The sequence below is a fragment of the Acinonyx jubatus genome, chromosome D3 (genome assembly GCF_027475565.1).
Source record: "Acinonyx jubatus isolate Ajub_Pintada_27869175 chromosome D3, VMU_Ajub_asm_v1.0, whole genome shotgun sequence".
NCBI lineage: Eukaryota > Metazoa > Chordata > Mammalia > Carnivora > Felidae > Acinonyx > Acinonyx jubatus.
This window is the reverse complement of record NC_069392.1, coordinates 24,020,144-24,045,574: the sequence shown is the minus strand read 5'-3', so window position 1 is coordinate 24,045,574 and position 25,431 is coordinate 24,020,144. Positions and strand designations below refer to the sequence as shown.

The 25,431-nt window shown below is 42.8% G+C and overlaps 1 protein-coding gene and 1 long non-coding RNA gene across 6 annotated transcripts in view; one reads left to right on the top strand and one right to left on the bottom strand.

Annotated features, from left to right (window-relative positions):
* TTC28 (tetratricopeptide repeat domain 28) overlaps positions 1 to 25,431 on the bottom strand; it is a 625,904-nt gene that overhangs the window by 79,340 nt on the left and 521,133 nt on the right. For all 5 annotated transcript variants that reach the window (XM_027050850.2, XM_027050848.2, XM_027050849.2 and 2 more), the window contains one exon: positions 24,546 to 24,711. In XM_027050850.2, the coding sequence (XP_026906651.2) occupies positions 24,546 to 24,711 (166 nt within the window). The remainder of the gene's footprint in view (positions 1 to 24,545; positions 24,712 to 25,431) is intronic.
* On the top strand, positions 1,413 to 3,402 carry LOC106985460 (uncharacterized). The gene is made up of 3 exons (XR_001431910.3): positions 1,413 to 1,707; positions 2,251 to 2,286; positions 2,981 to 3,402. It is a non-coding gene; the product is annotated as an uncharacterized LOC106985460 (long non-coding RNA).

Genomic DNA, 25,431 nt, shown 5'->3' with positions numbered 1-25,431 from the left:
GGGCTCCAACTCACCAAATTAGATAGTGACCTGAACCGAAATCAGGAGGTGGATGCTTAACTGACTGAGCCACACAGTCACCCCTGCTCTTTATAGAATTTTTGATTGACAGTTTCTTCTTTCAACATTTTAAAGACATCATTCCAAAGCCTTCCGCCCTCCATTCTTTCTAATTAGAAATTCATGTCACTTGAATCATTGTTCCCTTCTGAGTAATGTTGATTTGCTCTGGCTGCTTTCAGAATTTTCTCTATCTTATTCACAAAAGTTTGGCTTACGATGTACCAAAGCATGGCTTTTTAAAATTTATTTTGCTTGGGGTTCTCTGAGATTCTTGAATTTTTAAATGTATGCCTTTCACCAGATTTGGGAATGTTTTGATCATCTTCAAATATTTTCCCTACTTCATACTCTCATTCTCCTTTTTTTTCTTGAACTCTGATTACATGCATGTGAGATCTTTTGATATTGTCCCACAGATTTATAAAGCTCTTTTCTTTTGTTTCCCTCTAATCTTTTTATCTCTCCTAAAATTAGATATTTCCCATTGGTCTATCTGCAAGTTTACTCTTTCCTGTGCCAGTCCCATTCTGTTGTTAAGCTCATCCAGTGAATTTTTAATTTTAGATATTATTATTTTTCAGCTTTAGAATTTCCACAGTGTTCTTTTTCAAAGTTTCTAGTTGTCTGTTGAATTGTATTTTATATGTTTCATTACTTTATGTATATTTGAAATATACCTGATAACATATTTTTATGTATATTATATATTTATATGTTATTCTGCCTTATATTTGCATTCGTTGTGAGTTATAAATGCTTTGAAATCCCTAATTCCAACAGTTGCATCATCTCAAGGTTGGTTATCAGTTGACTGTCTTTTCTCTTAGAATTGAGTCCCCTTTTCCTGCTTCTTTAAACGTCAACTAATTGTTCAATGTATCCAGGACATTGTGAAAGTTAAGACGTGAATTCTGTTACTTTCTTCTAAAGAGTATTGATCTTGTTGTTATTGTTGTTGTTAAGTAGGCACTTGACTTGATGGGATTCAGATGGAAAAATCTGTCTCTTGAGTACCAATTCAAATCTCAGTTTTGTTCTATCTTTAGCCAGAATCTGTCCCAAGCATTTGCAGTTCAGGGGTCAGCCAGACATGTGGGCAGAGTTTCTACGCAGGCTGTAGTGGCCCTGAATACTGTCATCTTACTCTTCAGACCGGAACGGCTGCAGTGTTCTGTCGAAGCTTTAAATGCCACGTGTGGCTGCTGAGTGTGGTCTGATCTTAGGCTAAAAGCCATAAAAATGGCAAACACCCTCCGTGCCATTTCTCTCTTCCGTGTTTTGACGCCCGTCCGGAATCTGCTTGCATGTGTTCACTCTCTAGTACCTTCAGGTAGGTGGTTTCGCCTCCCCGCCTAAGATTTTAGTTGTCACCTGTGGGAGGACGGTCCTGGAAGGAACTTCTTTTGCCCCGGAAACACCGGAAGTGGAACCATTACGACGCATCCCCACACAATGGGCAGTGGTGCACTTCCGCCCTTGACCTAGCCGCTCTGCCGGGCACGGAGGCCCAGCTTGATTTCAACTCCCCGGTGACGTAAACAACACATTCCGGTGCCTTTCCACCACGCGTGTCTGTGGCAGCAAGGCATCTGAGTGAAGACTGCACCCCAAACAAAAGAAAGAGCCGGCACGCGAGGAGGCAGAGTAAGTGCTGAAATGAGTCATCACAGCCTTGTCATCAGGGGAGCGGCAGGAGGCTGCGGTTTAGGAGAGGCCTTGTCCCTGCAGGGGGGCTGTTGTCCTGGACAGCACAGAGACCGGGGCCCACGAGTCTGTCTGGTGTCGTTTTTGAGCTCAGCTGTGACGGGGTATGAACCAGGAGAAGCGTGGTGGGCAGGGCCAGGGGTAGACGTAGAACTGACCGGGGCGGACTGCTGTTTCTGTGGAAGAGGGACGGGTGCACTACTGATGGGCGCTTGAAATTTAGTTTGCGAGGCTGCCCCTCAGAAGCGCGAAGATGAGGGAGTGGAAGGAATGTACTAGAGCTCCGTGTCTGTGGTTTGGTATCTTGGGAGGCTGATGGTATCACTGACACCACAGATAGGGGAGAGAGAATGACTTCAGGCTGGGAAGGAGTCTCCAAACAACCTCCCGGGCCTGACTTCAAACCTCTCTGATTCCATGTTTCCCAGTGTGGTTTTATGATCCCGTTATTTATGTTCTCAAGCTTATTTGTGTTACTTCTAGGCCTTCATCTTGATGGTAACAGCCTGAAACCAGGAAGTAAGCTTTTACTTCTTTAATATTCGATGGTATTTTTTTTTTTTTTGGTATTTATTTTTTAATGTTTGTTTTTGAGAGAGAGAGAGAGACAGAGAACGAGTGGGGGAGGGGCAGAGACAGAGACACAGATTCCGAAGCAGGCTCCAGGCTCTGAGCTGTCAGCACAGAGCCCGCCGTGGGACTCGAACTCACAAGTCGTGAGATCATGACCTGAGCCGCCCAGGTGCCCCTATATTCTATGATAATTTTAACAGAGTTCAACACTGGAGTTTTTGTCATCTTTTTAATAACTACTAATAATCAAGACTTGCACCTCTCGGTTGGATCTTTAAATAAATAAAGTATCTCTGTCACAGGGATAATAACCATTTCTGCTCTGGCCACCCAATCTAGGAGGCAACACTGTGTGGCAGAAATAGGCATAGATCTGGATTTGAATTCCAGCTCTACCACTTTCAAGTTGTATAACCACTGGCAGCTTACTTCATCTCTCCATGCCTTAGTTTCCTCAACTGTAAAATGGGTTAATACCATCCAGCCGGCAAGGCTGTGTGGCATCAAATGACATTTGTAAAGCACCTGGCACAATGCCTAGAACAGAGAAGGGCTGAGGTTGGTTATAATGAGATATTTTTCTTGGGGTGGGTCGTTAACGACCCCTCACAGTACTGCTTCTTCCAATAGTTTATTGCAGGTGAGAAACAAAAGGATTTCTAAAATCAGAACAGAGTCCATTTACAACTCTAAGTGTGTGGTCATGGAGAAGAATCCCCCTCACATCAGACCTGCATCACTGGACAGAAGTATGAACTCAAGGGGGAACAATTGAGCATCTCTGGTCTCATGCTGCCACTGATTAGCCGTAAGACATAATGAAAGGCACTTACTTTCTCTTCACCTCAGTTTTATGAGCTGTAAAATGAAGATAATAATACCTGCTCTTACCTATTTTCTAGATTGTAATAAGGGTAGAACGAGACATGGAATAAATATGTTATGTCTATAAAATATCAGGTAAAATCAATGTTTTATTGTTAAACAGGCCTGATTCCCCTCCCCCAAATAACTTCAAACTTTTAACATCAGCTCCGAGTTGAGAAGTAAGGTTGCAAAATAGGTTTACTGCACGTATAGAACGAGACATGGAATAAATATGTTATGGCTATAAAATATCAGGTAAAATCAATGTTTTATTGTTAAACAGGCCTGATTCCCCTCCCCCAAATAACTTCAAACTTTTAACATCAGCTCTGAGTTGAGAAGTAAGGTTGCAAAATAGGTTTACTGCACGTGTTGTCAAATACTATGGCTGCCATCCAGAAGCAAGGAGACAGACGAATCAAGAGTGAGTGGGTGGGACACCTGGGTGACTGAGTCGGTTAAGTGTCTGACTTTGGCTCAGGTCATGATCTCACACTCCGTGAGTTCAAGCCCTGCTTCGGGCTCTGTGCTGATGGCTCAGGGCCCGGAGCCTGCTTCAGATTCTGTGTCTCCCTTTCTTTCTGCACCTCTCCTGCTCACACTGTCTGTCTGTCTGTCTCTCTCTCTCTCTCTCTCTCTCTCAAAAATAAATAAGCATTGAAAAAAAAAAAAAAGAGTGAATGGCTGAGATTTCTTGTCTGGAAAGGTACCGAGGAAACGGTAACACTGGCAACTCCAAGAAGGAGAATTAGGTGGTAAGAAAAAGAGATGAGAGGGAGGTCGTTCACCATTTTCCCTTTGGAACGCTTGAATTTTGTACCATGTGTGCATACAACTTCTTCAAAACCGAAAATAAAAATGTAAATAATGAGTGAATAGGAGATGAATGTTATGAGAGCTATCAGGCATCAATGCATCATTTTGATACATTATAGTCAGGAATGTGTGGCCTTCCTTATCACATCCAGAAACCAACGGTGCCTCCAGAATTCTGGCCAGGCCACCCCCTTGCATAGAGTCTTGGCAGCAGCTGCTAAACCTCACGAGGCCAGCCAGGCTGAACTCTTACCACGCAAGGGTATTTCCTTTCAGTGATTATGGACACACGTTCTCTTCCCAGAGTGGCACATGCAAGGGTCATTATGCTTCCCACCAAGATGAGATTCTTCCAAAGAAGGAAGTGGAAACCCATGGATGCAGAAGAAAGTACTGGTTATTCTGCCACAGTTCATGATCTACATACTTAGCCCTCGGTTCTTTCTCCACTGACTTGGTGTGTGCTCTGAGGTCACTGAGAACCTTTAACCTAAGTTAGCGGACATTCTTTCCAGACTGCGCTGCCATAATGACATCATTATTCTTCATAAAATGATCGGGCCAACAAGCGTCAGGCATGCTGTGATCATTTTTCATTTAAGAAAACACCCTATAAGGCCATAATAATTTAAGAAAACATGTTTTCTATGGCTAAACTGAGGGCCCGTGAGCTTCTTTGACAGCTCTGCGGCTGTAATATTTTAGGACAGCTCACATATTACTCCTCCTCTGCCCTGCAGAAAAAGGAGACCATTTCTTCCTACTGTTTTCTTTTTTATTTTTTACTGACACCATGACGAAAGTATTCAATTTTAATTCTCTTTTTTTAATATGAAATTTATTGTCAAATTGGTTTCCATACAATACCCAGTGCTCATCCCAACAGATGCCCTCTTCAATGCCCATCACCCACCCTCCCCTCCCTCCCATCCCCCATCAATGCTCAGTTTATTCTCAGTTTTTAAGAGTCTCTTATGGTTTGGCTCCCTCCCTCTCTAACTTTTTTGTTTTTTTCCTTCCCCTCCCCCATGGTCTTCTGTTAAGTTTCTCAGGATCCACATAAGAGTGAAAACATATGGTATCTGTCTTTCTCTGTATGACTTATTTCACTTAGCAGAACACTCTCCAGTTCCATCCACGTTGCTACAAAGGGCCATATTTCATTCTTACTCATTGCCAAGTAGTATTCCATTGTGTATATAAACCACACTTTCTTTATCCATTCATCAGTTGATGGACATTTAGGCTCTTTCCATAATCTGGCTATTGTTGAACGTGCTGATATAAACTTTAGGGTACAAGTGCCCGTATGCATCAGCACTCCTGTATTCCTAGCAGTGCTATTGCTGGGTCATAGGGTAGATCTATTTTTAATTTTTTGTGTAAATAGGCTAGAAAGACACTTTGGTACCATTTCAGATGGTAGGCTGTCTCTGAGTCAGGCCCTGGTTGTGGCTGGTGGTTTGAAAGAGAAGAGGTTTTGAGGGCGCCTGGGTGGCTCAGTCGGTTGAGTGTCTAACTTCGGCTCAGGTCGTGATCTCATGGTTCGTGGGTTCGAGCCTTGTGTTGGGCTCACAGAGCCTGCTTTGGGTTCTCTGTCTCCCTCTCTCTCTTTGCCCCTCCCCCTCTCGTGCTCTGTCTCAAAAATAAATAAACATTAAAAAAAGATTGGGAAAAAAAATAAAGCAAAGGGGTTTTGGTTTGCACTATGCATGGCTAAAACCTTGCTGGTCCCCTGAATATTTATCCTGGATAGGTAATTTTCCACCAACACAAAGACATTACTTAGGAAAGGTACATATTTTATGCATGACTTACTCTTAGAGCATTCGCTAGACCAACTTAGAATATTATTTTCTGGTTTCCTCTAAAACTAGAAAGTGAACCTTCCCCCACTGGCATGCACAGTATTTCTTGCTTGAAGGCTCAACATGACTTTTAACTGTCCAGCAGGTTTTTAAAATGGTTCTCTTCTTTTCCTTAAAATAATACACAATGTAAAATATTTAACCCAAGAGCCTCAGACAGAAAGGGCAAAATGATCTTGAGATCTCACTGGACAATCTGGACCACAGGTTTTTCTCAGATGCAAACATCTGGCCCCTGGCTACAGGGAGAGCCACCCTGACCCCCACCCCCCTCCGCCTGCGTCCATGGCCACATAACATCTGGCTCCTTTGCACCTGTAATAACAGGGTATTTGGGTCAACGTTCTTCCGATACTTTATATTTCGACTGTGTTGCCGTCCCCACATCTCCTTAAGTGTGGCAGCTCTCCGTCCCTTGCCTCAGCTCATGCTGTGGCCTCCACCTGGACTTCATGCTGCTTTGTTGGCAAGCAAAAACCTGCTGCATCTCGCTTTCAGCTCAAGCAGCACCTCCTCCAGGAAGCCTCTTCTGACTGAGCTCTCCCTGAGGCACAAGTGGCTTCTCTGACCTCTGTGTGTCTCTCCCAATTTTCTCATAATTATTGACAACTCCAGTAATTGGCAATTACATGTAGGCTTATGTGCCCAGCTCTACTGTACTGCTTTTTGGCATTATTGTTTTATAGTTACAAAAACTCCACGAGATTGAATGCTTGCCAAAGGTCATGCAGCTAGTAAGCAGCAGAGTCAGGATTGGGTATGTTTGTGTATTGTTTCTCTCCTATTAGATGGAGAGCACTGGGCACCTGGGTGGCTCAGTCGGTTAAGCCAAAACTATTGGTTTCGAAACTGCAATAATCTTGCAGTTTTGTGAGTTCGAGCCCCACGTCAGGCTCTGCAGTGGCAGCATGGAGCCTGCTTGGGATTCTCTCTCTCCCTCTCTCTCTGCCCCTCCCCTACTTGCACTCTGTCTCTCTCAAAATAAATAAACAGATAAACAAATTTTAAAAAAAGGTGGAGAGCACCTTGCAGCAGGAAATCTATTGATTTCATCCCTGTAATCCCAATATCCAGCAGAGGACCAGGAAGACTGTATGCATTTGACAAATGTTTGCTGAATGGATGTCTCACGAATTAGGTTTCTCACAAATAAAACTGATGGCAATATGTCTTCTAATATGAAATACTAAAAATTCCAGCTTCTAGAAAAGATTTGGAAATTTAGGGAGCAGGTAAACTTGGTGCCCATTGTAAGATGAATGCTGGCCCTTTGTGAAACTTATACTTGTGCTTCTGGATGTCTCTATTCATGACACCCACAAACCTGCTGGTCTGTCTCCTCAAGGTCAGGGAATAAGTCTTTTCCTTTGAACTCTCGAGCCCCAGCACAGTGCGTGGCATTATGGGGATAGTCAGCAAATAGCTGCTGGATGAATAAACGGGTAAAAGATTTCAAGCTTTATTTGGACACAAGGCTAACTTACTTGGAAAGATGCTTCTAAAATTGTCCACGATATCTTTATTCCAAACACTTCCCAGCTGTTCTTGCCCCCAGAGTTGCATCACACTAAGTGACTCTTTATTTACTTCTTCTTTTCTATCTTTTTCTTATCCAGCTTCAGATGCATCTTGGAACCCATATGCCCAAGCTATGTAGAAGGAGACCAGTCTACTCATACACTATTGACTTAAATTGAGCTCATCTTAAAGCGTAGTGTTACACAGGAAACAATTCAGAACTTCATTATCTCAGCTCAAATTCCACTTCTATAAATACTGTTACAAACTCCAGGCAAACTCACATGTCTCAAACATAGGAAAAGCTCTATTATAGTCAAAGATTTTGCACAGGCCTTGGCAAATCTAACAAGAGCTTATCCACAATAAATACTTGCCTCCTGAGAGAGACAAATGGCTTGATGGAAAGAGCTGCAGACTGGAGGCTGGGGGCCTGAGTTCAAGTTCTGACTTTATTCTTTAGCTGTGTGACCCTGGATGTGTCCTTGTCTCGAAAGGAGGCATCCTACCGATCTCAAAGGGCTACTGTAAAGATAAACCAAGGCACTATATATGAAGATGCCTGGCAGACATTCTAGAAAGTACCACGTACACAACAGGTGGTGCTGTTACTGTTAGAGCTGATACCTCACTCCACTCTGAGCTCCCAGATGCTTGCTTCTCTCCTCTCTTCTAGTCCCCACGGGCAAAGGGCTTAAGCCTCTGAAGTCTCTACTTCTTTAAAATTGCGTCTCTCTTTCAAATAAAGTCAAATATACAACAGATCCAAGTCTGTTTCAAGGTTGAGCTAAAATCACCAAGGCAATTATTTAGGGAGAGTTCAGGGAATTGTATGTAAGATTAAACGATCACTTTAATGTTTGAACAGAAAATACGTAACTTCTCAAGGACTGTTGAATTATTTCTTTCATGATATGTCTTGATATGGACTATTTTCATTTCAAGAAGTATCTAGGGTAATGAAGGATTTCTTTTTTGAAAATATTCTTCAAGTCAAAGGACTTTTATTTCTCAATGAGAAACCAGTCTCCTTGCTCTCAAATTCACCATAGTAAGATTATTTAAATGATGTGTTTGCACTGGAACAGAATGTTTTTCTACTTTTTCATCTTGTATATTTTTCCACATTTTTCTTCCTTCCATTTTACTGCGGAGGCCAGTGAGACTAGAGAATACCCAGTATTGGAGACTCAATGGAAGTTTTCAGAAGGGGAGGAGAAAAGTCAACCAAAATCTCCACAGGGACAGCAAAAGTCTGCAAAGGCAGTGAATGAGTCATTTTCTGTAGGTCTTTTTCTCATCCTCAAACAAAATCATTTGAAGACGGAATTCTAGAGTCCCAGGAGGCATGCTGGCACTCTTTGTTTATGAGAAGCCCTTTCTAAAGCCCACCCTTGAATTCCAGGTCTGGCATTTAACTAGCTATGAACCCTTGACAATTCATTGAGTTGGCTCCAAGTTTCAGCTACGTAACATGGGGACCACAATCACAGCCTCAGAGGATATTAAAAACATCTATGAGTTTGTACACCTGTGTCTGACATGTGGAAAATGGCCACCTGAGGCCATTTCCCTCTTCTTTGCAACCTGAGAGGTCCTCATAGGGAGGACCATTAACTTGGCATGACAGAGCACCCACCAAGGCATGTTATGCATCTTGGTTTATTAATATTATTTAATAGTGTAAGATGAAATGAAAGCTGTATCCATCTAGTGGAAAATCCTATCTACCACGGGAAAATGACTCGTATTTTACAGACTCCGGATTCTTTTGCCTGTTTGACTCATTTTCGAAGACAAGTTAGACAAATAGCTTTTTTTCCTCCTTGCAACTTTCTTCCAACTATAATTCTATCTCTTTTAAATTTAGCCATTTCCAACATTCAAAAATGCTGTAATCCAAAGCCCTTACCCACTATAAACTATGCTGAGTTTTTATCTCTGGGGCTTAAAACTCAACACTGAACCAAAGTAGGAGGAAGGAGACAAGAGAAATACAACAAAACTTTAGTTTATGCTTGATTGAAAGAAAGTTTGTACAGACAGACACACACACATACGCATACACTCTTCTTATACTTTTTCATTTTACTGTGGTGTTAGCCCAGTTTGCTCATTCTGTACCCTTCTTTGGAAGTGGTTTTTCTCATACATTGCCAGACCAATTCTAGCATTGATCAGAAATGGTCCTAGCTTTATTTATCCAAAGGATACAAAAATGCTGATTCAAAGGGGCACATGCATCCCAATGTTTATAACAGCAGCACTATCAATAATAGCCAAATTACGGAAAGAGCCCAAATGTCCATTGATTGACAAATAAAGAAGATGTAGCATACACACACACACACACACACACACACACACACACACACACACTGGAATATTACTCGGTGACCAAAAAGAATGAAATCTTGTCATTTCCAACAATGTGAATGGAACTAGAATGTATTATGTTAAGTGAAATAAGTCAGAGAAAGATAAATATCATATGATTTCATACATATGTGGAATTTAAGAAACAAAACAGATGAATATAGGGGAAGGGAAGGAAAAATAAGAGAGAGGGATGCAAACCATAAGAGACTCCTAAATAACAGAGAAAAATGGAGGGTTGCTGGAGAGGTGTTGGACAGGGGGATAGGCTAAATGGATGATGGGGCATTAAAGAGGGTACTTGTTCGGATGAGCACTGGGTGCTATATGTAAGTGATGAATCACTAAATTCTACTCCTGAAATCATTATTACACTGTATCTTAACTAACCTGGATTTAAATAAAATTTAAAAATTAAAAAAAAGAAACCTTCCTAGCTTCAGCTTTCATGTAATTATGAATAAGCCATGTTTATATGGAAAAATGAAAAGGGAGGCCCATTTCATTTAGTCATTCAGTGACTAATTCCCTGAGAGCCAGCTACGTTCCAGGTACTGTACTGATGATAAATTAGACCCAATCCCCACTCTCAGTGAATCTCTAGTCCAGAAGGGGTGGGGGGAGACATTAGAAAATGAACCCTACATAATAAATAATACTGTGATGAGCGGCAGCCAAGAAGGAAACAGGGAAACCCAAAAACCCACAGCAGCAGAACTACCCGGACCTGACAAATAGCTTTTTCTGAAACAACCCCACAGAGACGTTCTACGTTCTCAACAGAACACAAGGGATGCATGTGGCACCCAAAGCATCATTAAGGAACAAGCCCAAAAGAAGAGAAGGTTTGGAACAAGAGGAGGTTTGCAGTGGATACGTACAGGAAAGGAAATCAATGTCAGGTACCACTTGGTTTTTCCATTTCATCTTCACAAGAAAGGCTGTTTGCAACCTTGAGGTGATAATCGATCTGTGATGTATACCGTTTCAACTTGGTCGGTTCTAATTAATAAATGTATATGGGGGCACCTGGGTGGCTCAGTCGGTTGAGCATCCAACTTCAGCTCGTGATCTCAGAGTTCATGAGTTCGAGCCCCACATTGGGCTCTGTGCTGACAGCTCAGAACCTGGAGCCTGCCTCAGATTCTGTATCTCCCTCTCTCTCTGACCCTCCCCCGCTCATGTTCTCTCTCTCTCTCTCTCTCTCTCTCTCTCTCTCTCTCCTTCTCTCTCTCTCTCTCTCTCTCTCTCTCCAAGATAAATAAACATTAAAAAAAATAAAATAAATGTATATGTTAACTTACAGTAAGATCTGAAAGTTATCCCATGCCTGTATCCTTTCATGGACAGGATATGTTAATCCGACTTCTGGTTTTAGATGGAGGCATCCACTGTTGCTTGGCCCACCTGTGACATTAAGGGTGAGGACACAGAAAACGGACTGCAGCCCATATTAGCAACATGCTCGAGGGGGACCTGCGTGATGAGGCAGGGGAGGGCAGTGAATGTGGGACAGCTCTGAGCCAAGTCCTGAGATGGGAAGGTACTCGAGGCCTTCCTGAAAGCAGGAAGCTTTTGTGAGGGCTGCCAGAAAAATGAAGCGTTCTCTCCTGATGTTTCTAATTAGCAGTGAGATGAGCGGCATGCGCAGGAATAAAGAAAAAGACAAGTTTATGATGATAACTTTGTCTCCATCAGACGGTATGTTTTTGGAAGTGACAGATCCTTAAATCAATTCTGCCTCTCCCTGCTTATTAGCACTGACTCCTCACTGCATTAGCATAACTCTATCAAAAGCCAGGAAAGAACATCTCATTACTTCTGAAGCCTTAACGAGTTTAATGGGTTCCAGTGAATCCAAAGAGTTTCACGTGCTGGCCTACGGGTCGAGTTATGTAATGTGGATGTTAGTTCGAGGTCTGCCTTAACTACCAGATCTGGGGAAGTCCACCTCTTCGAGTGTCTGGGATAATACCCTGCTTTCACGCTACTGTGCAGGGGTGGGAGTGGGAAAGCAAAGGCCAGATGCTAACTCTGAAACACGCGTTAGCGCTTGTGTCATGCTTTGCTACACGGATGATGACACACCAAGCATACATTAATGATGCTCTATCGACCACGTGTCAGGAGCGGGTGTCTTCCCACTTTGGAGGTGCCCCCCGCAGTTCGTTCTTGCCCCCTTTCTATTACCCACTCATCCGGTGAACCTTCCTGGAGGCCTCTTAGGTAATAGGCACTGCTAAGAGCTAGCAGTGTAGAGATAAGACGTGAGCACATGGCATTCACAGACCCTCCTCGTGGCAGACTGAGCTGATTTATACAATTGAATTCCAGTTAACCAACAGGGATACATCAGAGTTCTATGCACTGTGTGCTCAGACTTTTCTAAATCCTGGATGGGAGGTAGAAAGAGGGGAGGGGCAGGGTGGGTGAGCTCCACAGCAGCACCCCCTGTTTTGTCTCATCTCCTTGGTACCTCCCCGCATTTTGGCTTCTATCCACCTGTGTATGTAATTCCCGCCTTCAGAAAAAGCAACGCCCTGGGAGAAAACCCCAGGGGATCCTAAGCTGGCAGAATCAGAAAGCAAATGTGTAGTCACGGGGACTACATGCACAGTGTGGAGGTGGTTGGGGGAAGAACTGGCCCCTATTCGAACAGAGAGTTCACACCAGGAGATAGAGGGGGATAGGCTGTACAGGACAATGGAGCCCGAGGACCAGCTTTATCTGAAGGTACTCCCTGGCCACCACCATGCTCTGTGGGCTGTGCTGTATGCAGAAGTGCTCGGATGACAGAGGAGCTGTCACAGAAGTGCTCAGATAGCAAAGGGCCAGGAGCACTGAAGGAGGAGAAGGGGACAGAAAGGCCAGGCTGGTCATGGGGGTCATGCATGCCGTAGTAAGAGCCTGGCCCAGAGCAGGAGAGAAGAGAGCAAATGGGCAGGATCAAATGGAGTTTAGTGACTGATTACAGAAACAGCAACAGAGGAAAGGGAAACTTCAGAACAAATGATTCAAAGCCCTCAAAACTAAAGAACTTGGGGAGGAAAGATGGAGCCTTTAAAACAAATGGGAAAAATTGGGACTAACAGTGACAGACGGGGGAGCTGCCTGAGAAAAGGTATGATTTTGCATGTGCTGAGCTACAGGTGAATTCCAGGGGAAAGGTCAAGCCTAGAAACCACAGGAAACACGGGGCCAGGGATGTAGATGTGTGCCCTTGCGGAAGATTATGTTTCCAAGGGCAAGCCCAAAGGCGAGTGAGAAGAAGATGGAAAACCATCGAAGGAGATGAAGATGTGCTTGCAAAACCTCACCCGCCTGTGTGTGTGCTGTGTTGAGGGGAGAGAGATACAAGCAGAAAAAGGGTCAACAATCAGATGCCGAAGGGACCCAAAGCATGAGGCCTGAACAAGGATCATCCTTTTTTTTTTTAAGTTTATTTATTTATTTTGAGAGAAAGCACAAGTGGGGGAGGGGCACAGAGGGAAGGAGAGAGAGAACGAGCGGGGGAGGGGCAGAAAGAGAGAGAGAGAATCCGAAGCAGTTTCCGCACCATCAGCACTGAGCCCGATGTGGGGCTCGGACTCACAAACCATGAGATCGTGACCAGAGCCGAAGTCGGACGCTCAACTGACCGAGCCATCCAGGCGCCCCAGCAAAGATCATCCTTATCTCTCTCCAGGTCTCCATGGGTTGGGGACAGTGGGAGACCGTGTTACTGTTGAGCTCATATTCACTCTGTGGGAGAGAGATACTTCCTGCCTCACTGATGTCCGGCTTAATAACGTGACTTGCTTTAGCCAATGGAACATGAGTGGATGAGAGGTGAGCAGGGCTTTAAAAGTGTCTGTTTTCCTTGGTCCTTTACAATCCTGATTTCTGCTATGAGGAGAGTCTTATCTAGTCACCACTGGTCACAGAAAGATGAGACACAAGGACCTAAGCCCAACAGGCAGCCTAAGGAGAACCAGCCCAGGTGATCTGCAGCCCCAGAGCAAGAAATACATGTTTGTGGTTAGAAGTCTCTAAAATCTTCAAGTGCTCATGACACTACTGGAGGCAAACCTCACTCGCACAATGTGAGCTGTGGGCTTGACACAGTAAAATGCACTCTCTTAAGGATGGCACTCCTCCAGGGCCTCCTTACCACTGTGCTCAAATCATAAAAGTACAAACAGGATGAAAAACAATGCCTATTTTAGCCAGTTCAAAGATGAAACTTGGTGGCTATACTGGGGTCATTTTCCCAAAGCAAGATAAGTCAAGAGTTATATATTAAATGTCTTAAATATCGATTGTTAGATAAAGCTGCACAGAATCAATCAGAAAGAAAAGGCCAGGGAATTTCACTGGGGCAAAGGGCAGGATACACAGAGTCAGGGATATTGAGATTTGATTAGTTCAAAGAATTTTTACAAAATTGGTCATGGCAACAGCCAGCCAACAGTTGAAGTAAAACTGAGAAGGAAGAACTGAATGTCTTGATTGGTCAATAGATTTGCCCCACCCTTTGGGGCCAATGAACAAAGCTTTGGGGCCATGAACAAAGGATCCGAGACAAGAGACAAAAGAAGAAATGTATGGGGTTGCCTGGGTGGCTTGCTCGGTTGGGCATCCAGCTCTTGATTTTGGTTCAGGTCATGATCTCCCAGTTCATGAGTTCGAGCCCCTTATTGGGCTGAGCACTGACAACATGGAGCCTGCTTGGGATTCTCTTCCTCTCCCACTCTCTGCCTCTCTCTCCCCCAGAATAACTAAATAAACTTAAAAAAAAATGTCTGGGGTAATAGTGTCCCTGCAAGTTCTTCATGGCATCTACCAAATGCCCCCCCCCACCCCCAACTGTGCCCTGGGTACAGAAATGTCAGCTCCTGGCCCAGGAAAACCCAGGTCGTTAATAATTCCAGGCCTCACATGGGCTGAATGACAGGCATGTAACACTTTCCCCTGCATCACTGCTGTCTGCTTTTTGTCTTTAGGCTGATTCTACCATTTGCCAGATCATCCCCGCCACGGATAATGGGAAACTCGGCAATTTCAAGAATTTTGCTTTTTAAAAAAGTTCATGAGAAATGTGAAAGGGGATTCAATTTAGCTATGTCAGAGGTCAGACGAGAAGACCAACTACACTTAACCCTTCTTGGTAAGCTGCTGACACACTAAGAAGCTTTATCGAATGAAAGTTTCTTTTTAAAAAAATTTTTTTTTAAATATTCATTTGTTCTTGAAAGAGAGACAGAACATGAGCGGGGGAGGGGCAGAGAGAGAGGGAGACACAGAATCCGAAGCAGGCTCCAGGCTCTGAGCTGTCAGCAAAGAGCCTGACACGGGGCTTGAAGCCACAGACCACGAGATCATGACCTGAGCCAAAGTCAGACGTGCACGTAGGTGCCCCTCGAACGAAGTTTCTGAGCTTATTTTGTGTTCAGCCTTTTGGGAAGAAGCTAAATTCGGGAAATCAGGGGCCCAAGACCAGAGTCTATAGTGTGTTCCACTCATTTCTGCAGCTGTGTCTCTTCAGTGATGTAATCCCTAACCTGGCATCATCTTTTTTTTTTTCCCCCTCAAACACATACAGTGAGCCCGAGTGAGTCACCTGATGGATAAAGCCTGCCTTCTGGAACCCAGCCATGTCCCAAGAAGACAGGACACAAGAGACCCAGACAGGTAGACCCACCCAACAGAAAAGGAAGGAGCCCAACTTCAGATCCTGCAACAAAGAGGTGAGCGTCAGGAGGCAGCAGCTGAGTGACTGTGATGTGGGAGACAATTCTGCAGCACAGGACAGGTGGACCTCCTCTTGCAAATCGCCATTCATCATCAGGAGGCCTTGGGCCTTTTCTTCCTCTGTGCCCTCACCTGGGGAGGCATTCCCTTGCTCACAGCGACTATTCTCTCCTCACTCCTCAGGGCCCAGCTCAGATGTCACCTCTCTGGAGGCCTCTTGAACCACTGCCTTACCTCCAAATAGCCAGAGTGAGGTGCAGCCTTCTTTGTTTAGACCTTTACCATAACATTTTGCACGTGGTGGATTAATAATTTACACATTTGTTGCATGTTTCACACTGTGAGCTACTGCAAGGCCAAGAATTCCAGCTATTATTCATGCATGTATCTCCAGGCTCAGAACCAGCTCTGGCACAGATTGACTACATGCTCATAAAACATTTTCAAAATGGTACTACCCTAATTTAGAATGAAATTGGAAACTCTTTGTTTTAAGAAACAAAATAAATGCCCCCCAATTATTATATCCACTCTAACCTCACCTAGTTCTGGAAACTATTTGGGATAAGAAAAAAAATATTTGATTAAAAAAAAATTTTTTTTAATGTTTTATTTATTTTTGAGACAGAGCATGAATGGGGGAGGGGCAGAGAGAGAGGGAGACACAGAATCGGAAGCAGGCTCCAGGCTCTGAGCCATCAGCCCAGAGCCTGACGCGGGGCTCGAACCCACGAACCGTGAGATCGTGACCTGAGCTGAAGTCGGACGCTCAACCGACTGAGCCACCCAGGCGCCCCCAATATTTGATTTTTAAAAGAAAAACTTACTAGGTTGTATTAACTGGAAGGTCAGCCTTGATTAGCAAAAAGCCAGAGTTAGAAAATATTATAAAAATAATTTTAAACTTTCAAATACCAACTGTAACTTAAAATAAGCCAACAGTATAACATTGGCAGTCTTGGGTACTTGCTTAAAAGAACAGATACAAATAATTTAAATCAGTCTGTCAATTGTCTATTTACATGGATTAAATATGTCCTAGTTGCAATCTGGCTTTTGCAATTTGTTTAAGAAACCTGCCTTTTTTTTTTTTTTTTTTTCTCTTTTTCTTCTCTGGGGGTTGGGAGAATCTCTTTGGGATTGGATTCATCATAATCTTTGATTGATCCATGCATGGCCTGCTTTCATCGACTTACTTAGTAATTTTTAATAACTTAATAAGTGCTCACAAAACCACTATGCAAAACAAAAGCCAGAGAATAACACATGTCTTATCTGTTACCTCCCATGGAGCCCATCCCCTGCCTGCCGAGCCCGAGGAAAATTCCATCACAAATCCCATGGTCATGGTCCCCTGCCTGTCCTTTCTATACAAGTTTTATTGCATCTAACTGTATTCCTAAAAGCATGTTTTTATTTTAGTTGTTTTAACTCTATTAAGAGGACAGCAAGCCATAGGTCATATTTGGGGATCTGCCTTTTTTCACCTATTATTCTATTTCTAAGATGTAGCTGCAAGTTTGGGTTGACCGATGCTCATCTCTTTGCTACTTAATATTCCATTTTGGGACTATTATTCATCCACTCTCTCACTGTTGGCATGTGAGTTGCCAGTATTTTGCTGTTGTTTACAGCGCAGTTCTAAAAATTCTTGCTCATGTACAACAGTGTCTCTTGGATGTTATGCCTACGGTGTATACCTGGGTCAAAGGCTGTGTAACTGCTCAGCGCTCAAAGGTAATGCCAAGCTGTGTTCTGATGCAGTTGTTCCTGTTTATTCTCCACCAGCCGCATATGAGGTATCGCATGGACCCACATCAACACTTGTCAGACCTAACCACTGCCACTTGTTACCAGTCTAGAACTAACTGAAGGCATCAGCATTTACAAACTGGCACAACCTAAATTAATCCATGAAGTCAGAAAATGTACTGGATTATAAAAGTAACTTGCTGTAAAAAATTTAGAAATACAGAAAAGCACTGAAAGAAACAAAAATAACAGCTATAATTTATCAAGGTTTAATATTCATTACCAGGAAGGAATATTTCCCCTATTATGAGTGCAGTCTATAATCACAATTTATTTAAAATCCCTTGGGAGCACTCCTTCCAGACCTCCTAGTCTTCTCGCCGGTCAGCTTAGCGACGCCAAAGTGCCACTGCCCTGTCCCAGGTGCCAGGCAAACAGCAAGACTCTGGCTAAATATCAGAATTAAAAACTGAAGATGTGTTTTGAAATTCATAACATCTCCCTTACGGGAGGTTCGTGTTCTGTACAGTGGCTTCAATCTATGCCTCTTTTGATCTGGGAGGAAGGAAGGGACTGGAATTCTTATTAAACACTTAATAAAAGCGGTTCTTTTATTTTAAATCCATTTTCAGAAACTCCTTTGTAGCACTGTACTTCCTTGCAGCAGCAAGATGCCATTAAGGAAAGCAAAAACGGTCTGCAGAATAACAAGGACACCACAGCCAGGCTGTGGGTAATTGAATGAAGGTGTTCCCCAAGGCACGGAGACTCAATTTCTAGGGGCACAGTGTATTTTACATCCACTAGAAAGAGAGAATCAGTAAATCAGCCCAGCAGGGACAGAGAATCTGCTCACAGCACATCTTCTGGTGACCAGAACTCAAATTTATGGACATCTCACTATGGGCCAGGCAGTGTGTTAGCAGCGCATGTTCAGAGAGGACACAGCACCTGCTTTCCATGGTAGCACCGTCTTCCGGGGGAAGACACACGAGTCAGGTGATTAGGAAGCAAGGAAGAACGAAGTAAGTGCTATTATTAGGCACCACTGAGGGGGAGCAAAAACCAGATTTGGACCTGGGGCTCTGGGTTGTCCTGATGGAAATGGTGTGATTGAACAGGGCTCTAATGGGTGATCAGAATTATCTGTAGGAAAGGTAAGGCAATTTTGGCAGCACGGAAAAGGACTCAATTCATTCACAGAGTCAGCTGGTTGCTCACTTAATAAGCATATACAATGTCACAGGACTGCCCCAGGCCCTGGGTATGCAGAGGTGAATGAAATCAACATGGAAACTTCTAAAGTTACCACTGAAGCAGGAGTTGGAAGGCTGACAGGGAACCAGCCATGCCAACAGCAGTAGGAAGAAATTTACAGAGAAGGAAGGGCATGAGCATAACCTTAAGGTAGGAAAGCCCTTGGAAGAGCTTGAAAGGGGAGGGGCATAAAGGGGGGCACACAGGGACATGTCAAGCTGAAGGAGTAGAGATGCCGTTCAAAGGGCAGAGGCCAGGTCACCTTGGCTTGCAGGCCGCCAACAAGGAATGTGAAGTCTAAAAACCCTCAGAACCTTTGAAGGGGATTAATTGTGTTTGGGGTACTTTGTGATGGGGAGGACAAGGAAGCACAGTCCCAAATCCATCTATGAAGGGTCATTCTGGCTGAAGGGGACTGGGAGGCAGAGAGAGGGGACAGCAGCGGTGGTTCAGGATAGAGACAATGGGGAGCTGCACTATACTTATCATGGTGGGGACAGAGTAGACAGATTCACATGTATCTTTCACGCCTTTGCTTCAATACTATTTTTCCACAGTGGCCGCAGCATTTACATTCCTACCAACAGAACACAAGAGTTCTGATGTCTTCACATCTTTGCCAACACTTGTTATTTTCTGATTTTTTGATAGTGGCCATCTTAACGAGTGTGAGGGGACATCTCATCGTGATTTTTTTTTTAATTTTGAAAAAGAGAGAATCTTCTTATGTAGGCTCCACGCTCAGCACAGAGCCCAATTGCAGGGCTGAATCTCACAACCCTGGTATCATGACCTGAGCTGAAATCAAGAGTTGGATGCTCAACCCACTAAGCCACCCAGGCGCCCCTCTCCTTGTGGTTTTGATTTGCATTTTCCTGATGATTAGTGATGTTGAGCATCTTCTCCTGTGCTTGTTGGCCATCTGTTAATCTTCTCTGGAGAATGTCTGTGCAAGTCCTTTGCCCATTTTTGAGTCAGATTGTTTGTTTTTGTTGTTAGGTTGTAAGAGTTCTTTATATACTCTAAATATTAACCTCTTATCAGACATGGTTTGAAAATATTTTCTCCCATTCCACAGGTTGCCTTTGCACTCTGTCGATTGCTTCCTTTGTTGTGCAGAAGTCTAAATTTCATGTCGCTCCACTTGTGTAATTTTGCTTTTGTTACCTGTACTTCGGGTGTCATAGCCAGGCAACTGTTGCCCAGTCCAATGCCACGAAGCTTTTCCTAGGAGTTTTACGCTGTCATGTCTTATGTTTTAGGTTTTTAACTCATTTTGAGTTAACTTTCATATATGGTGTACAACAAGGGTCCGACTTCATTCTTTGGCATGTGGCTATCTAGTCTTCCCAGCACCATTTGTCAAAGAGACTATCCTTCTCCCTAATGTGTAGCGTTGGCACTCTTCTCAAAGATCACTTGACCTGTATGTCGGGGTTTCATTCTGGGCTATGTTATTCCATTAGCCTGTGTGTCTTTGTCTTTATGCCAGTACCTCACCGTTTTGATTACTGCAACTTTGTAATGTTCTGAAATCAGGAAGTTTGTGGTCTTTGGCTTTGTTTTGCTTCTTCAACATTGCTTCGGCTTTTTTTGGTCCTTTGAGATTCCAAATGAATTTAGGGTTTTTTTTTTTCTATTTTTGCAAAAAAATGCCATCAGAATTTTGATAGGGATTACAATGAATCTGTAGATTGCTTTGGGTAGTCTGGACATTTTAATAACATCAGTTCTTCCAACCCATGAATATGGCATGTCTTTCCATTCACTTGTGTCTTCTTTAATTTCTTTCAGCAATATTTTGCAGTTTTCAGTATATAAGTCTTTCACCTCTTGAGTTAAATTTATTCCTAAGTATTTCATTCCTTCTGATGCTATCATACATGGGATTGTTTTCTTAATTTCCTTCTAAAATTATTCATTGTTAGTATATAGATATGCAACTGATTTTTGAGTGTTGATTTTGTATCTTACAACTCTGTTGAATATGTTTATTAGTTCTTTTTCTTATAAGTTTATTTATTTATTTTTGAGAGAGAGAGAGAGAGAGAGAGAGAGAGAGAGAGAGAGAGAAGGAGAGAGAGAGCGCATTTGCAAGCAGGGGAGGAGCAGAGAGAAGCAGGCTCCATGCTGTCAGTGCAGAGCCTGATGTGGAGCTTGATCCCATGAACAGTGAGATCATGACCTGAGCTGAAATCAAAATCTGGATGCGCAACTGAGTGACCCACCCAGGCACCCCTGTTTATTTGTTCTAATGGGGTTTTTTTGGTATAATCTTTAGGGTTTTCTACATATAATATCATGTCATCTTTGACCAGGCATCATTTTATTTCTTCCTTTGCAATTTGGAGGACTTTATTTCTTTTTCTTGCCTAATTACTATGGTTTGGACTTCCAGTACTATGTTGAATAGAACTGGCAAGAGAGGGCACTCTCACCTTGCTCCTGATCTTACAGGGAAAGCTTTTAGTTTTTACCACTGAGTATGATCCTAGCTGCAAGCTTTTCATACGTGGACTCTATTATGTTGAGGTAATTGCCTTCTTTTTCTAGTTTGTTGAGTGTTCCCTCCCCCCCATTATGGAAAGACGTTAAATTGTGTCAAATGTCTTTTCTGCAACTATTGAGATGGTCATGTGGTTTTTGTTCTTAATTCTGTTGATGTGGTATGTATTACAATGACTGAGTTAGGAGAGAAATGGAGAAACTCAAGAGTTGGGATTTGGATATTTTAGATGAGAGATACCCAGAAGATACCCATGCAGGGATGTTTAGTGAGCAGCTGCACTTACAGATTCAGTGGTTAAAGATGCCTGAGTTAGAGTGAAGGGGGAGAAGGCACAGGGTACATTCAGAGGACAGAGAAAAAGGTATCGTGGCTGGAACATGGTGTTCACCAAGAGACAAGATGGAAAATAAACCCAGAATGCCTTCCTAGAGCTAGATCATGGTGCCAGGCTTCAAAACTTGGATTTTATTCTCTGTAAACCTATTACAGAAAGGTTTCCCTTTTCCCCCTCTTTGAGTGATAGAATTGCTTATTCGTGGCTATTTATTCCTAATATAAAAAGTTAATATATGCCCATTGTGAAAAAACTGAAAATAAGGAAAAGTATAAAGAATAAAATACTAAGCATCTGTAATTCTACCATCCACCTATAATTACCACTAACACTATAGTCTGTTTCCCTCCAAGGATTTTTTTCTTACTTTTCATACCCATATTTTACATACATTACAAAATTTAAGTTACATTATATATAATAAATCTATATCCTATTTTTTCATACAATATTTTGTCACAAACATTTGGCTATGTCATTAAAAATTCTCTGTGAACATAATTTAATTACAGTGTAATATTATATTAATGTATGTAAAATAATTTGACCTTCAATTATTGTGGACATTCAGGTTTTTAAAATTTTCTATAATATATAGACCTATTACAAATAGTCCTATGTACACTTCTTTACTCCATTTCCAAAGTGAGAATTATGGGGTCACAGCATTACCATTTTAAAGATTTTTGATACTACTGGCAAATTATTTTTAGAAAGGCTAGAACACTTTATATCCCTACTGTAGAGACTGCTCATTCACTGCATCTTTATTACAATTAAGCATTACTACTTTAAAAATATTTAACAATTCAATAGATGAAAAATAATTTGTCATTGAAATTTTCATACTGTTTTCATGAAACTGTGAGGCAGAAACCAGAGTCTCACAAAACTCCATTCTAGTAAATTCAAATCATGCTACTGAACTGTTCAATTTTGAGTTTGAGCTCACAAAATATGAACACATTTCTAGTAAGACTAGTCCAAAGCAGCAGAAAAGACCTTACTTCTGGCAGTCTAAACTGGGTATCGAAGCTACCAAGGACAGCCCAACAAAGTCATGCTAAGCATCAAGCCACCTGACCTAGAGATCCCCAAAGACTCGTCCTAACTTGTCTGTATACAGCAGAGGAAAAGATTAACATGGGGAATATAAGCCAGTTACGGTCCCTCCACTCTCCCATTGATGAAGAACTGAACTATAACCCAAAAGCCATTTTTTTCAATTCAAAAGTCACCTGGAAGCAAAATTACTCAACCTCTAGTATCATATAAAAGAACAGCTTGGACACAAGTGTTTGGAGTTAAACATGGTACCCAATGGGAGGTGGGAGTAGGCATTGGGAAGAGTCCAAGGGTAGTCCCCTTCCTCCTTATGATGAATATTAATCTAGACTGGGATCAAGTAAAATCTATATTTTCGCACAGGCTCAGCCCCATCATGGTTGGTTTGGACTCAGCTGACCCAGGTGTGGCCACGATGGTGCCACATGGTACAAAGCAGGTATTCCAATAGTTGTGGAAGGGGGTGGGAGGTGGCAGGAGGATAAGAGAGCATAAAGACTGCAGGTCTACTATGGGAACAGACTTCAATGGAACTTCAAGTCCCTTAGCCACGATTCTCTTTTTGACAGTGAAAGAAATGGGCACTGCCGAAATCTGCTCTCCTTTCTCTCCCTCATTTTGTTTCCATCACTGGCCAACCATCCTCTTTAACACTCGCTTGGGATATGCAATACCTTAGGTCAGGTTACAGTGGAATCAGACTGGCTGATGTGCCTTTCTGTCTGCTGAAGCAGCTTTGCACAGCCCTAGATTAACCTATTTTATGGTCACGTATCATTAAATTTCAGAGAACAGCCTTACTTCCAAGTTCTTGGGATTACCACACTGTCAAGCCCCTGTAATCACCACACTACTACCCAGGGTTAAGGAAGGGGATGCCCCAGGATGCACCACAGCCTTAGAAGAAATAAGACAACACTGTGTGCATGTGGCTGAAGCCTGTTCATACTTTATGCACACAGAAGCTGGAGATGACATTCTTACATGCTTCGGCTATTTTCTCAAAATATGATATTAATTTTGATAATTAAAAACAGAACAAGCAGTGGTGAGATCTCTGTTGTTGCGATCCTGGCTTTGACACTAACTTGGCTGTCAGCAGTCTTATTCCATGCTGGCTTCTGTTAAATAAAGGAGTTCAGCTAGAAGACCCTCCAGCACCTTCCACACTTGACATGACATTATCCAAGTGCATCTAAGAACTCGTCTCCAACTTCATAAATATCTCAAAGATCAATCCAGCTGCTGGCATTGACCAACACACACTCGGGAGTCTGGGATAAGCGTCTCTAAAGAATTATGGGGATATCTTAGGATTTCCATGATTTTGCAACTGAAATCACTCAAGAGACAAGCAGATGTCCTGGGGACCTGACACCAGCTAACACAGCAGATTCTCTGACATATGGACCTTCTCGACACTTGTTAAGCACAGGATAGACTGGGACGCCAGGAAATTCTGCTACCACCCAGCTCTATGGTACCCCCTTCTTTTGATTTTCCCCAGAAGCAGGGTGCTTGTAGAAGTGATTTTCCATATGTAAAATAGTCAATCATGATAAAATGTTTCCATAAGCATACAGCTTTTATAATCTCTGCAAAAAGCACTTCCCTTCTCTGTTCTCCATACTAGGAGTTCAACTTCCTTCACCTCATCCCCATAGCACACAGATTTGTGCACAGATCCTGTCACTAGTGTCAAATTACTTTCCCAGACAGGCGTTCAGCTGCAACAAACAAACTCATTATTAATCGGTTTATAACCCCCAAATCATCTCAGTTTTAATTAGCTGGGATGTTAAATTCGAAGTCCTGTGTATGTTTACACATTCTACAAACCCTCCTTAGAAAATGGGCATCTCCGATGAGGCCTTTCCCTGTCTGAAAGGAAATTACCAGAAAGAATAAAGACAGCCCACAAAGGGGTTTGCACTCCAGAGACACATATTTGTTTCTCCTGCAGCAACTGTGAATAGACTAAGCACAAAAGTGCAAATTCCAAAAGATTTCTTCCATTTAGCTGGAACAGGCTGTTTACAAAAGAAAGAAAGAAAAAAACCAACGACGCTAGGATTGTATCTGAAGAAGGGGCTAGGGACGCTGTACCACTTGCCTTGAGTAGTAAGACTCCACCCCCAGGGCCTCCCGCACACTGGCAACGTGCTGCTCCAGGGCCGAGCTCGTGGCTGTTGGAAGGGCCGCACTACTGGCAGTCTGGAAGTCGCCGGAGTTTTCCGCTGTGTTATCACCCAGGTAGTGTTCGTGAAACTTCAGAATTCCTGAAACGAGACAGGCACAGCCAACATTATGCAAGATTGGGGTCTCAGGAGGGAGAGGTGGAGGGTGGGGCACAGCCTTCTCTGGCAAGTATGCCATCCAAAGCAATCAAGAAAGAAATCCTTCACAAAGAAATGTGAAGAAATCCTGAAATCCGAGGTCATGAGAGGGCTTTCCCAAATTTGGTCAGTACCCCTTTCTACAGTTTCCGCCATCAAATTTGGTGCTTGAAACCAGGGAATTCAACATAAGGCTTCTGCTTTTGTAGATATACTCAGAAGTTCATGGAATGGTGACTTCATATGTATTTTGAAATAGCGGCTTCTCAGAAGCACCAAATAGGGAAGGTTTTCTTTCTCGAATAGTGCACAAACATGCCAAGGTATATTCTCCCCAGAAGCTGAAATCCTGAACACAAATACAACTAGCCAAGTGGAAACTGTGTTACTCAAAGACCTTTCATTTCACAAAAGCAAGGCAAAATAAATGTGTAGTACAAAGGCCAGATAAAAAATGTTTTCAGCCATTTTTAAATAAGACTAACTGGTCAACCATCATTAATGGATTAAAGGAGCAAAAAATTATGGCTGCATGAAACTGAAGCAATCCATAGTGGTTTTCTGGCAATAAACACAGGACATATTCTCAAATGGTAATGAGGTGTGTCAGCCCCAGAAAATGCTGGTCCTCTCTGATTGGATTAGAGCCCCAGTGAAAGCTTC